Consider the following 13,609-nt stretch of genomic DNA (forward strand, 5'->3'; position numbering starts at 1 on the left):
TTTTACAACCCTAGATCTGACTGTAGTTTTGATTCCATGTGTCTAGTTTTCTGCGCCCTATATATGAAAAATATATCACAAAAGACTAAACCCTAGGGGTGCACCCTATAAGCCGGTGCGCCTTAAACTGCAGAAAATATGGTATCTTATTTAAAATAAGTTACGGACGCGTTCTTTAATGTAATACTGTCATGGTGTACCCATTGCCCTCACTTGTGCCGACTCGTTTAGCCCCTGCTGCTGCTCGTTTCCTGATTGATTCCCCTCCTATTTAAACACATCACATTCACTCCTGGTCAGTCCGTCAGCAAACCTCCGCACATGCAAGGCAAGCACTTTTCGACTTTGACTCCCGTCTGTTCTGTCCTATTTCCCTCTCCTGGCTTCCCGATCATTTCCGGTTACCTGACTTGACCACGTTCCTATCGCCCGTCCCGGTTGCGAGACTTGTTTCCGTCCTCCGACCACACTCCGATCTCCTGTCCTGGCTCCTCAACTTGTTTCTGTCCTCCGACCTCGAGGGCTTCCTGCTTCTCTTCCCCAACGAGCACCCAACCGCTGTCATTTGTTTCCCCGCGCCTGACTTCCCCGATTCCTCAATAAAGGTTCGTGTGAAACGCTACACCTTTGGGTCTACTGTCTGTTCTGGTTCTGACAAATACAAATATACAAAATTTATATTAAAAACAAGAATTAGCTCCTTTTTGTAATATAAATGAAATCTAACCTGAGGTTCCCATTTTCAGGCAAACATTTTCATGAAACAATAAAAATACTCTTAAATACATACTTTTAGATAATTAAATCAATCATTTAAGTTAGTGTTTGGATGCTTTTTTGTTTTTACTTTGCAGGCTGCATGAGTTTCCCAAAGGTAAATAAAATGGAGTGTAAATGATTTCAATTGTTTTGCCTTGCAGTTGATAAACACAAAAAGGGATGAAATTTCAGTGAAAGAGACACATATTGGGGAAAAGTAATCCCCTTCAGTAATTGATATGTAATAAATCCCACAGCCAGGAATCATAATTAAATTGTGAGCCTCTGAAAAGTCCCTCAGCCCTCCAGCTAAAGAACATTTTATGCCATTTATTTGCAAGTCTGTGATATATATATATATATATATATATATATATATATAATTTTTTTTTAAATAAGGTTGATACCTGGATTACGGTCAGCACGGCGGCGCAGTGGTTAGCGTGTGCGGCACAGTTCTATGGTCTTGGGAACCTCCTGTGTGGGTTCAAATCCAGCTACCGAACTTCCCGTGCGGAGTTTGTATGTTCTCCCCGAGCTTGGGTGGGTTTCCTCTGGGCATTCCGGCTCCGGTTTTCTCCCACATTCCAAATACATGCATTTCGGGTGGATTGGCCGGTCTGTCCCTGTGTGCCCTGCAATTCGCTGGCAACCAGTTCAGGGTGTCCCCGGCCCACTGCCCGATGATTGCTGGGATGGGCTCCAGCACCCCCGCGCCCCTACTGAGGATAAGTAGTGCAGCTAATGAGATGAGAGTAGACCCCTGGATTACAGCAACAAAGATCTGAAGAGCCGTTTGGGAGCCAAAAGAATCACCATCTTTTGAGTTGGCTGAGCCAAAAAGGCCGGCCCTCTAAAAAGAGTGAATTCCCATCACAAGTCCAAAGCCCCTTTCCTGTTCCTGGTCCGCCCCCACAACCTCGCTCCTGTCAGACCTAAAGAAAGACACGGAGAGGAGGGGTGGTGGGACACCTTCATGTCCCTTTGTCCTGTTTACACGGCGCACTAAAAATAACAGAACAAAGCAGCGTCGGCTACTGTATAACAATGCTGGCTGGAACAATAGCAGCCGGTATTGATTCCCAGTGATGAGCTACGGCTATTCCCGTCCGCCCTATCGTAGCGCAGGCCTCTGATTTATCACATCTCCCGCTCACGGGCTGTCCGTTGATTAAGCCGGCGGAACTTTGTTTCGCTCTCCCCTCTCTTTAATCTGTCCCTCAGCCAGATAAATTAGCCAGCGCCATGCCAGCTCCCGCTCCCCTTTACCTCCCTCCATTCCTTCTCTCGCTTTATCTCTTCTGTCCGTCACGGCGTGCCGAGAGAGAAGACACATCTGCAGACTGTTAGCCCGGTCGTTCTGTGTGTGTATGGCGATACCTCGTTTTTCGCGGGGGTCGCAATCCTCAAAGGTCCAGCGATATTCGAAACCCACGATGTTTAACAAACATTTAAACCAAAGAACAAACCCAATATACAGGCTTGAGCATTTCTTTAACGTCCTCCTGTGTTACGGTCGCCAACGACTTTGATGTTTTACATTGTGTGGCTCTCGTTTTAAGTTTTTTGGTGTGGTATTGTAATTTTAACATGTATGCGTTTCATGTTCTAATGCTTTTTTATGATTGATTTAAAAAAAAAAAACACACGCTTTTGCATTTCGAAACGGATTAGCGAATTAACATTGAAAAGGCGCCTCGACTTACAAATTTTTCAGGTTACAAATTTACTACCGGAATGAATTAAATTCTCAAGTAGAGGTACGACTGTATTTATTCATATTGGGGCGGCAGTGGCTCAGGAGGTAGAGCGCTCGTCTTGGGATCAAGAGATCGCAGTTCTAATCCCGGCTCCTCCATGTTGCATGACGAAGTGTCCTAGGGTAAGACACTGAACCCCTAATACCCGCAATATGCAGGTTAGCGCCTTACATGGCTGCACGGCCGCTATTGGGAAATGTGAAGCACACTGTAAAGCGCTTTGGGAAGTCTTGACTTGAAAAGCGCTACAGTATATAAATGCAGATCATTTCATTTCCTATGAATGTCTTGAGGTTCCTTTGACTGTTTAAAAAAATATATATATATTTTTAATTGCCAGCGAGTTCATGTTTGAGTTCTCTGATTCAGAATATGAGTTTCTTTCCGGTACACAGTGTCCTTTGCAGATAGCGCTGCCCTTTTTCCATCACGCTGCCCCCTCAGCCACATTCTAAGTCTGAGTATGTGACTGACAAGCACACTTTTAGTACCTCTCCCCGACTGGCCTGCTACTGCACCCTGCCTGCCAGGCAGAAGCAAATAGGAAGTTCAGCGCGGTGTGGACTATTTTCCAACTACAGAAAAGGACAACGCCATGTGTGGATTGTGTGTTGAGGTGGTTTGCTATTGCGTCAACACCACCAATTTACATAAACCCATGGAACAAGCTCACCCTGCAGAGAGCAATGAGCTGCAATCAAAAATTAAAAAACATGTTACTGTTCCTAAACAAATACCTGCAAATCCGTGGTCACAATGGCAAAAGAGACAATGAGAGACAACACTTTATTCGCACTACTGACTTTATTTTCAAAACAATGTGTAATGAAAGATACTTTAATTTTGTCTTTGAAATTGTTATACAGTATTTGTAATGTGTTACATTGGCTTGACTCTTTTGGCTTTGGTTCTGAAACAGTTGCAATACAAATATTTCTATTTATATTTTATACTGTTCAAGTTTTTAATGTAGTTATTTAATAAAAATAAGTGCAATATTTTTTCTGTCAAAAATCATTGTGCAGTGTTTATTGTAATCGTAAACCAACTCAAGGGGGAACAGTTCAATTATTCAATTATCATGATCTGTATCGATCAATGTTTTTGTTTGGAATGGTTCGATACCAAAATTATCAGTATGTCATGGTTACTGATGTGAACCACCTGTGCCTGCTCATTTGGCGCCAACCACCGAGGGTTCTGATTGGCTCCCTGTCACTGTTTGAACCCTGTCCTGTCAATCCCTTTTTGCCAATCCGTCTGCGAACCTCAGTGTATACTAGGTAAGCCTTTTTCGACCCTGACTCCCACCTGTCCTGTTTTTGCTCCCGTCTGTCTACGGCTACGACCTGTTTTGACCCTGACGACGTCTGGTCTCCCGTCCTGACTTACGACCCGTTTTTGATCCCAACCACGTCTGCTCTCCTGTCCCGCCTAACAACCCGTTTCTGACCCCGGCCACGTTATGCTCTCTCAGTCCCGGCTATCGCCCTTTTTTTTCTGTCCATGACACCGCCATCGCTCGCTACGGAAGGACCACTTCCGTGTTTGGATCACAATCCGAGAGCGACTTGGGAGCAGCCCTTCATCTTTCATTTAATAAAACTTGTGAGAAACGTAACGCAAGTGGGTCTGTTTCCGTTCTGGTCCTGACACAGTATCTCCCACCCCTGTGGTCCAGAGCATTTCGTTGACATGACTTTTATAGAAACTCAAAATTTATTTTTTTTCCACGTATGTAATGTATGTGTACAGCCTGGACTGCAACAATATTGACGCAAAGGCAGACACAGGCAGAAAAAGGGAGAGGACACTGTTTAGCCTACCAGAAAGCAGAAGACATCGCACGCTAAAAATCCATGAAGGAGCGGACCTGCGAAAAGTAAACTCCAATCCAGCTAAGGATGACTGCATATGTGTGTGTTTTGTCCTTCCTTTTCTCCCCTTGACAACGTTCTGTCAAACAATCTCCCTCTCCCTTCCTGGACAGCCTCAAAGGCTTTGTTGCGAGCTCATAAATCAGAGACTATTTACGAGCCGCGATCCCTATTCTTAGTCGTTTAATGGCGACACGTTTGCGGGTGAATTAAAGCGGGGTTTTATTCAGCAGGCCGTGGGCCAAGGAAGGTCTGACTGCAAAGCAGACACAAGTACACAAACAGGAACGCACGAAGACGGACGTGAACGCACACTCTGGTGTCGGTGCTAAATCACACTCATTGTCGCAGTGCAAAGCGAGTGTGCGTCACTGAAAGGGGGAGAGCAGGAAGCGGCGGGCATAATTCTGCCCATCACTCTAATTTATAGTTTCGGTAGCTTTGTAATCTCGCAGTTGTAAATCCCAATTGTCGACAGTCGGGAATCCGGAGTCGTCCGGGTTCTTGACGACTGCGGACGCCCTTTAATTCCATGTCTGCACGAAGGCGACATCGTTAAGAATCATTTGGTTGACTCAAATACAGCACAAATTGGGTCAATTATGGCCTTGGGTTATATTGACACAACCTACTGGGTTGTTATGACGAAACCCAAACACCAAGGTTGCTTTCTCAAATGAAAAATGGTTATTCAAAGGCAAATTATTAAATCATTATTTGGTTGACTCAAATACAGCACAAATTGGGTCAATTATGGCCTTGGGCTATATTGATACAACCTACTGGGTTGTTATGACAAAACCCAAACACCAAGGTTACTTTCTAAAATAAAAAATGATAATTTAAAGGCAAAATATTAAATAATTATTTGGTTGACTAAAAAAATTACCTAAATTGGGTCAAGCGATCACCAAGTCATCACTTCAGCTAACCCGACTCAACCTCTATTGTTGCCAAGAATAAGGAAAAGCCCAAAGTAGGTAAAAAATGAATGAAAATAGGTTTATTCAAGCGGAATCTTTAACAATAACTTTGTTGGACTAAAAAATGGCATGAACTGATTTATCACCTGGGTTAATTAAACCCAACGTCCTGGGTTATTAACAATTAAAAAGATAATAAGTTGGTATTTGTTGCTGAAGAAAAAAAAGTTGCTTTGATGCAAAATACTAAGAATCATTTAACTGACTCAAAAATTACCGCAATTGGGACAAATGTAGACTTATCGAACTCGACCTGATTTGAAATGATTTCCGGAGTTCTTTTTCCTTTTAATGATAAAAAATGTTATTTGAAGGAAAAATCTTGAAGAATCATTGTTTGACTAAAAGAATAAAATAAAATAAACAGTCAAATGTAGACCGTCTTATCACTTGTTAGTTAGATGTTGCTTTTTTTAAACCCTAGCAAAATCTTCAAGAATTACTTGGTTGATCATAAACAAGCCAGAATTGGGTCAAGTGTGGACTGATCCTTTTGCTTCGGGTCATTTGACCCAATCTTCTCGGTTGTTACCTCTTTTTTAAGTGAAAAAATGTTTATTAAGGGGAAAATTAAGAATTACTTGGTTGACTCAAAAACAACCGGGATTAGGTCAGTTTTAAGTAGGTTGCCATGGCGCCCAATTGGCCCCACCCGTGTGGCGCGACGGATTGGCTTCCCTCCTTATTAAGGTCAGTGCTCTCACTCTCCCGTTGTCAGTCCGTCAACGAATCTCTGCACCCGCAAGACGTGGGTTTAGAATCTGTCCGGTTTCCTGCTTGTGTTTCCTGTCCGATACTATTTTGTCCTGTTTAATATCGAGCTCCAGTTTCGTTCCCGTCTAGTTTGTCCAGTTTAATTTCGATAGCCAGTTTTAATATCAGTCCTGTCTGTCCCGTCCTGTATGGTATCGACCCCACCGTCCGATATCTGCTCGTGCATTTGGTATCGATTTCGTCGGGCTCTGGCTTCCTGTCATTCCACGTCAGACTGCTGCCCTACGTCTTCCGCCCAACTATCGCTGATTCACTAGCGTTTGGGTTAACATGCGTGACTGCCCTTTTCCCGTAAAATAAAAGCTTGTGTGAGAAACGTCACGCATTTGGGTTCTCCTCCTGTTCCGGTTCTTGACATTTTTTTTAATATTGCACGGAAAAGCTCAAAAAAATAAATGTAGTAATTATTTGTGTAGTTATATTTTATTTATTTAATATTTTAAACCTAGGCTCCATTGCCTGTTTTGATCATTTAGATGTTGAAAAAGGAATAAATTAAGTATGTTATTACAGTTTGAGTATGTAATAAATTTTAAAAAATATTGGCAATAAGCCTCATTACTTATTTAAATCAAATTTCAATTCAATTACTCAAAAATGGGCCTTGGCTTTAAACAGAAAGAAATTAAACTCTGTTGCCTTTCACTTGCCATTAACATTTAATTGCCGTCATGTAAACAATGTCAATCGCTCTGCTGCAACAATAAAGAAGGCGGGCCAAAGAAAACAACGCTAAGGCGACTCCATAAAATATGCATGCATAGAGACACTCGGGCCTCCTTTGCGGGTTCAACCTAGCGGAGGTTTACAAGACGCTCGCTCTCCGGATTTCGATTGTGTCTCACATAGTCCCAAATCCTATTTACATATCACTAGCTCGCTAGCTTTATACCTAAACACATTCCATCAGAAGACCACCAATGGGAGTCGGCCTCATGCGTAAAGAGACGGGGAAGCCAAAAGAGACATGGCGTGTCATCACCCAAGAGAGATAATGGTAATGTTATACATGCTTGATCACAGACACTCTCACGTTATCTAGCTCTCGGTTTCAATCACTCTTTGTCTCTCTACCGTCCTCTCTTTCTCCGGTTGAAGATTCCAGGGACACTCGAACCGCGATAGCTCCTCTTCTCGTTCAAGGCCTTGCATCTCAACAGCTTTTTTTCCCTCTTCTTTAATCGGAGTACTTCAATTTGCGAGCGTAGCTGGGAGGCAGCTCCTCCTGATATGTTAATTGCAGAGTACTTAAGCGCTAAAAGATTAACATAAAACCCTTTGGAAACAAGCTAATAGTTTATGATAATTTGCACGTGGCCTTTTGTCTGTCCTTCATCGCGTCGCCTCCGGCGGCAGTTTTTATCAAGGGGTTGTAAAATATTGTTTAAACAAGTTCGCGTTTGGATAATTAACGGCGGAAATCAGTATCATTCAATTTGGTGACAAAGGAGCTGTTAGCAATACGGCTAGCGTAATTGAAGCGGTTGATTTTTATGGAGCTATTAATAACATTGTACAATAGATGATTTACTTTCTTTGAGAAAGCTAAGTCACGGGGGATATTGAAGAACTAGGGGTTATCTTCTCAGTTAGCACAGCCGAATGAAGATTTTCAATTCGCAGGCTAACGTATGCTCAGATGCCAGACCTCCACCCAGCTCATGAATTGGGAGTCTGTCTGGTTAGTAGAGGACACAAATGTCTCGTTTGGCTGAGTTGTGAGGAGAATAGATACAAGATAGTTAGGTGAGCAGGTGGTGTGATGGTGTCCTAATGCCAAAAACTTACTGAATATACTGAAGCAGTCAATTTCGGTTTCTATTTGTGAATTGATTCAAAATCATCTGTGAAATCAAACATACCCTAAAATATGAAAGACCATTAATTATTTTGCTTTGTAAGGTTTGAAGTTTTCACATTATTGTGGCGGTCATTACTGATAGACACAGTTACCTTATTCCAGTACGCACGAGAGACGGTTGCAGTTTTAGTACCTGCCCAATGTTCCCTCTAATTCTCCCCAGGTCTGATCGTTCACACAAAGTCGGTGAGCAACGCTTGAAACAACAGTGAGCAACCATAATCCCAAGTGTGGCAAGATAATTAATTATCAAACATGTCCAAAACTTGACATTTTGCTGAGTTTCCGGCAATGCAAAATTATTTTTCTCTTTTGAATGAATAGAATATCCATTTCTTTTTATTTCCTGATATATTTTGTCGCATAATATTAACATTTTTGGGGGCTTATTTAGTCAGTTGTAAGATACAGAACTGTACTTAATCGCATTTTTTAGTGGAAGTACAAGGTTGGCAACAAGATTCACTTGATATAATTGGAAATTATTTGAATGCAGCACAAACTTTTTCTTCTTTTTTTCCGTGTTTTTTTTCTACTTTTTTCTTTTTGTTCTCTATTTACTTTTTTCCTACATTTCTTTCTTTTGTGGCTTTTTTTCCTTCTTTTTTTCTCTACCTTTTGTTTCTTTTTTTTTCAGCTTTTCACTACTTTTTCATTTTGGTATTTTTTTCTTTTTTGTTCTATTCCTCCCTTCCTTTAAGTCAGGTTGTGCATAATTTTACATAATATTTGGTCATGTAGGGATTAAAGAAGCAAAAACAACCTGAAGAGCCGTTTAGGACCCGAAAGAGCCGGTTCCTTTTAGTGAGCCGAGCCAAAGAAGACGGTTCTCTACTAACTTTACTCAACTTTGTTCCACTTCGACTCGACTTCAAAATACCGCATTTAGGACACAACGTCAGGGGAACCCATGTATTTTTACCTTCATGCACTGTAACTTTGACTTAATTCGCTTCTTAATTAGTAATTTTGAGCCCTCATTTTTGTGCGCTGGCTAGATTTTCTTGTGCGCTGAGAACGTGCGAGCAGTGCGCAATTGCGCACGCGCGCAGCTTAGAGGGGACACTGCACCTGCCCCTTTCTAACATTCAACTTTCCAACATTAAATGGACGGACGTCTTTCAGAAAAATACATCATTTTGCTACCCCTGGTCCACACACTCTTGAACTTGAGCGTTGGATAGAATTGCAACGTGGATCAGTTGAAAGAATCTGTTGAAACTCAGGCGAATGGACATGGACGTTTAAGAAAGACGTTGATTTATGATTTTTATCCATCAAAAGGGATTATTCACGGAGAAAACAGTCAACTATGCAGGGAAATCTAAAAAGAATGTTGTGCTATGTAAATGTCCCGAGAAATTTGAGCAATCGAGAACATTTTGGACTTTTGCATTGACCAAATTTGGTGTTGTTGAGGAGATTGGTGTTGCTAATTCAAAAATGTTGAATTAACGTTACGTGATGAAAGGATTTACTAAAGAGTGCTTAAAAAACACCCGCGCTCCACTCTCACAGATGTTTGTCATGTTGTTTATTTTCATGCATGACCATATCTTTTCCTATGACTCTTTCAATTTTGAGCTCTGATTATTTTGGCAACTCAAAACCTTAACATTACATTTTTTGAGAACACTTAAATGACTGGATGGTATTTGATCAAGGTCAATAGATTGTCAGTGGATAGTAAATTTGTTTTATTACCATTTCAGTCAACAAAAATAGAACGGAATGGCAAAAATGACCAAACCAATAAAAATACATTCAATCTAAAGAGCCCTAAAATAATTCCCCATTTTTTTGCAGACCAAAAACACTACAAGTATTTAACCCATGATAAATTAAGCATGCTAAATGTGTGCAGCTCTTTAAAAATAATCAATCAAAATTGTGTAAAATAAAAATTTGTTTTTCTTTTATTTATATAACCTGTATTCCGGTTATATAAATATATGGTGGTGGCTAGCTTAAAAAAAAAAGACTGCGCGAACTTTTGAAGCAGAGGACGGATGGCAGAGCTAATTTTCATGCTAAAAACAGCTTTCTGTGCCAAACACAATGGTGCTTGTTTTAAACAAAAAAAAAAACAGCCAAAAAAGGCAGCTTAAAGTTTCTATGAAGTTATTTTTTTTCATATATAAATTGCTCCAGAGTTCAGAAGCTGTCCTACTTAGGAACATTTGAGTTACGAACAAGGCTACATATGAATCTTTTTTGGGGGGATGTCTAAAAATATCTGACATAGCCGTAGGTTAGATTTTGTATTGTGCACCTTTTTCCGAGTACAGGACAGTACTGTAGTACTTATTTCCACCATTACCGGCGTATGGTCGTGTGGTGCTGTGGGAGCTCACCCATGATCCACCCGGACGAAGAAATCCAGCTTCTTCTTCCTGTCACAGTCCCAGTTCGTGTGTAAACATACTGTACTGTATCTCCAGCGCGCTAAGAACTTTGACCTTTTTATTGTTTGATATCTCGTGCATCCATTTAATATGGTTGGTGTAAAGTGTAAAGAAGAGACAAGCAGTTCCATTTGAAACAGAAGTGGAATAAGGAAGCTTGATGTGGTTGAGAAAATTGTTGGATCGCTTTTTTTGGCCAGTTTTTATTGCGGAGGAGGAAGTCGCCTAACTTTTGAAGCCCATCTTCCAAAAGTAAGTTAAACTTCACTTTATCTTTATAAAGCATAGTATTTTATCAAATGTTTATTTTTCAGAACAAACCATACAGGTTACTTACACAAGCCTTTAACATATACACCTTAAACGTACATTCCATACAAAATATAGCACTGGAGCAACTTACGAACGAATTCAACCCACGAACGATCGTCCAGAACGTATCTCGTTCGTAAGTAGGGGAGAGTCTGTATGCCTCCCACGATTATTGATAAGCCATAAAACACGGTGCAGTTACACAAAAAGCTCCAATACAATAAACCTATGAGATTTTTCATGTTTAATTTAGCTTGGACTCTTACTTACATGCATGTTTTGATATTTGAAAAAACAATCAGCGCTGTGATGTATACACATTTGAAAATCTGTGCTAACGCTATTTTCAGGAAAATGAAGAGTACCCTAATAATCCTGACAAATGCTATAAAGAAATATCACCATATGTCAGTTTAAAATGCGCTTGAATTCATATTGCAATATAACGTTTTTGTTATAGTTTATTATTTATGTATAACAAAAGCAATTTGGAATCAACATTCATAGAAATGTCATCATAAAAGTGTATATGAAGTTTGACACGTGACACCCCCTCTCTCATGAATAATTAAATAAAGTCCTTTCACCAAACACTCAAATAGCTTTTCATTCATCTGCATACCTGCAGCCTTGCAAAAATGATTGGCCTACCATTACCACAAAAAAATAAAAAAACTGAAACAATTTGCCTCAGAATGAGACAGGAATGATTCTGTTCTTTTCAACGGCGCAGACAGGCTCGTGTGCATAATGATGTTAGCGTAATGGGGTGACAGATAGACTGGGAGAGCATGACATTAGCATGAGAAACGCACTAGTGAGCAGCCGCTCAGCTGTGGTCTCGGAGGGCCCCCCGAGACCCCGACGCTCGTTTGTCTCGCGCTCGCTAGCGGCCCGACAAATGAAGACACGCCGCGTCTTATGCAGAGCAATATAGCGGCCCGCTTTAGCAGGCACATGACTTTAATGACGGGGGGATAACCTGCTTGTGCGATATAAAAGGTCGCTATCTGTCGTCTTATTAGGGATGAATCACCTCGTTGGGGAAAGCAAACGGCTCTCGGGCCTCTGGGAGATGTGCCGAAAACACATTTCGGATGATTCCGACTAATTAATGAGACAATTTCAATTAAGGGGCTGCTGTTGATTCTGCTCTAAGGCTCCGCCTATAGGTGACAAAGTATGGGGGAGTAAGTACTAAAACAGACATTGATAGTGTGGTACATCGTTTGAGGTGTCGTTAGAAAGTTGAAAGTCAAATATTTTCTCTATTAAGTACATGGTAATAATACCCAACTGAGTTCAAAGAGCCTTTAGGGGTTATTCTCCACTGCACCTACTTTATCTCTTTTGGTATAGCTGTTGCTGGCAGAGCAGTAGCTCAGGAGGTAGAGCCCTCACTTGGGATCAAGGGATCCCAGTTCGAATTCCGGCCTGTCCGTGTTACATGTCGAAGTGTCCTTGGGTAAGACACTGAACCCCTAATACCCCCAATAAGCAGGTTAGCGTCTTACATGGCTGCAATACAAGGCCGCTATTGGGAAATGTGAAGCAAACTGTAAAGCGCTTTGGGAAATCATTGACTTGAAAAGCGCTATATAAATGCAGATCATTTCATAGCACATTAGGTAGGAGATATGAGGGATGTAATAGTGCTGGAGAGTGACGTCTGGCTAACCTTTATTATTATTACTGTCACAGTACGACGGACAGACACTAGGCGACTCGACAGCTCTCTCACGCTTGGTAGGTCTCTTGTGTCTATGCACAAAGTACATGGTTCTGCTTATTGTGTTGTGGTGTTCTTGTGGACCAACAATCTGACTCTGTGGGAGTGCCGTTGATCTTTTCTTCCTCGTGCCATGAGGCTCTTTAACTCTACCCGGCGGAGTAAAGGCCCACATTAAACCACACCCCCTACATTGCATATTACTGTATTTTATTGCAATGTGTATTCTGTGTAGCACTCTCTAGATAATCTATATAACACGCTACAGTGGGTATTAGCACATCACATTGGGTATTTGTATATTGTATTATTTTTGCTTTATTGTATTGTTCTCAGTACAGGGATGCTGCTGGAAATGTGAATTTCCCTGCGGGGATGAATAAAGTACCTATCTATCTATCTATCTATTATTTAGTGTAGCATAAAAAAGTCAAAATAAGAAGAGGCTTTCTTTAAGTAGAGTCCAAACGCCAACCCAAACCCCAAAAAAGATGAAAAAGAAGAGTTTATTCGAGCATGTCAAATACATGCATGTTCTTGCACGCGTCATAAGTGAGCTGACAGAGGCTGCAATGATGACACAAGCCAGGAGATGGCAGCAGCGAGTAAACAAGTTTCAAATTCCGTCGCTCCTTCAAAGAAGCTTCATACTGATGCTACGTAATATATATTTATTGATGGTAGACCAAGAGCGGCATGGCGGCTGACTGGTTAGCCCGTCCGCAGCACAGTTCTAAAATCATGGATTCACATCCAGCTACCAGCTACTTCCTGTGCGGAGTTTGCATGTTCTCCTGGTGCCTGCGTGGGTTTCCTCGGGACACTCCCGTTTCTTCCCACATTCCAAAGACATGCATGTTAATTGGTGACTCTAGATTGTCCTGAGGTATGAGTGAGCATATGAATTGTTGTCTGTCTCTGTGTGCCCTGCGACTGTCTGGCAACCGGTTCAGGGTGTCCCCTGCCCACTGCCCGAAGATAGCTGGGATAGGCTCTGCACCCCCGCCACCTTACTGAGGATACGCGGTGCAGATAATGGATGGATAGTCCAATAATTTTACATTCATTTTAGCTCAGGAGCTACATGGTAAATAAAACAAAAACAGTGTCACAGGGGCCGGACAGAGTAAATTAATAAAAAGTGTCCCT

At 41.4% G+C, this 13,609-nt stretch overlaps 2 protein-coding genes across 3 annotated transcripts in view; one reads left to right on the forward strand and one right to left on the reverse strand.

The window, feature by feature from the left end:
* LOC148354264 (uncharacterized) overlaps nucleotides 1-13,609 on the forward strand; it is a 109,807-nt gene that overhangs the window by 84,997 nt on the left and 11,201 nt on the right. The window contains exon 5 of one of the 2 annotated variants that reach the window (XM_088351887.1): nucleotides 232-327. The exons of the other annotated variant lie outside the window; for it this stretch is intronic. Coding sequence (XP_088208013.1) covers nucleotides 232-275 — 44 coding nt within the window. The 3' untranslated portion in view covers nucleotides 276-327. Of the gene's footprint in view, nucleotides 1-231; nucleotides 328-13,609 lie in introns of those variants that run through there. 2 annotated transcript variants of the gene reach the window in all.
* Nucleotides 1-13,609, reverse strand: part of lrmda (leucine rich melanocyte differentiation associated) — a 451,150-nt gene that overhangs the window by 72,892 nt on the left and 364,649 nt on the right. The window lies entirely within an intron of this gene.

Source organism: Urocampus carinirostris, chromosome 13 (genome assembly GCF_059441175.1).
Source record: "Urocampus carinirostris isolate Australia breed hairy pipefish chromosome 13, RoL_Ucar_1.0, whole genome shotgun sequence".
NCBI lineage: Eukaryota > Metazoa > Chordata > Actinopteri > Syngnathiformes > Syngnathidae > Urocampus > Urocampus carinirostris.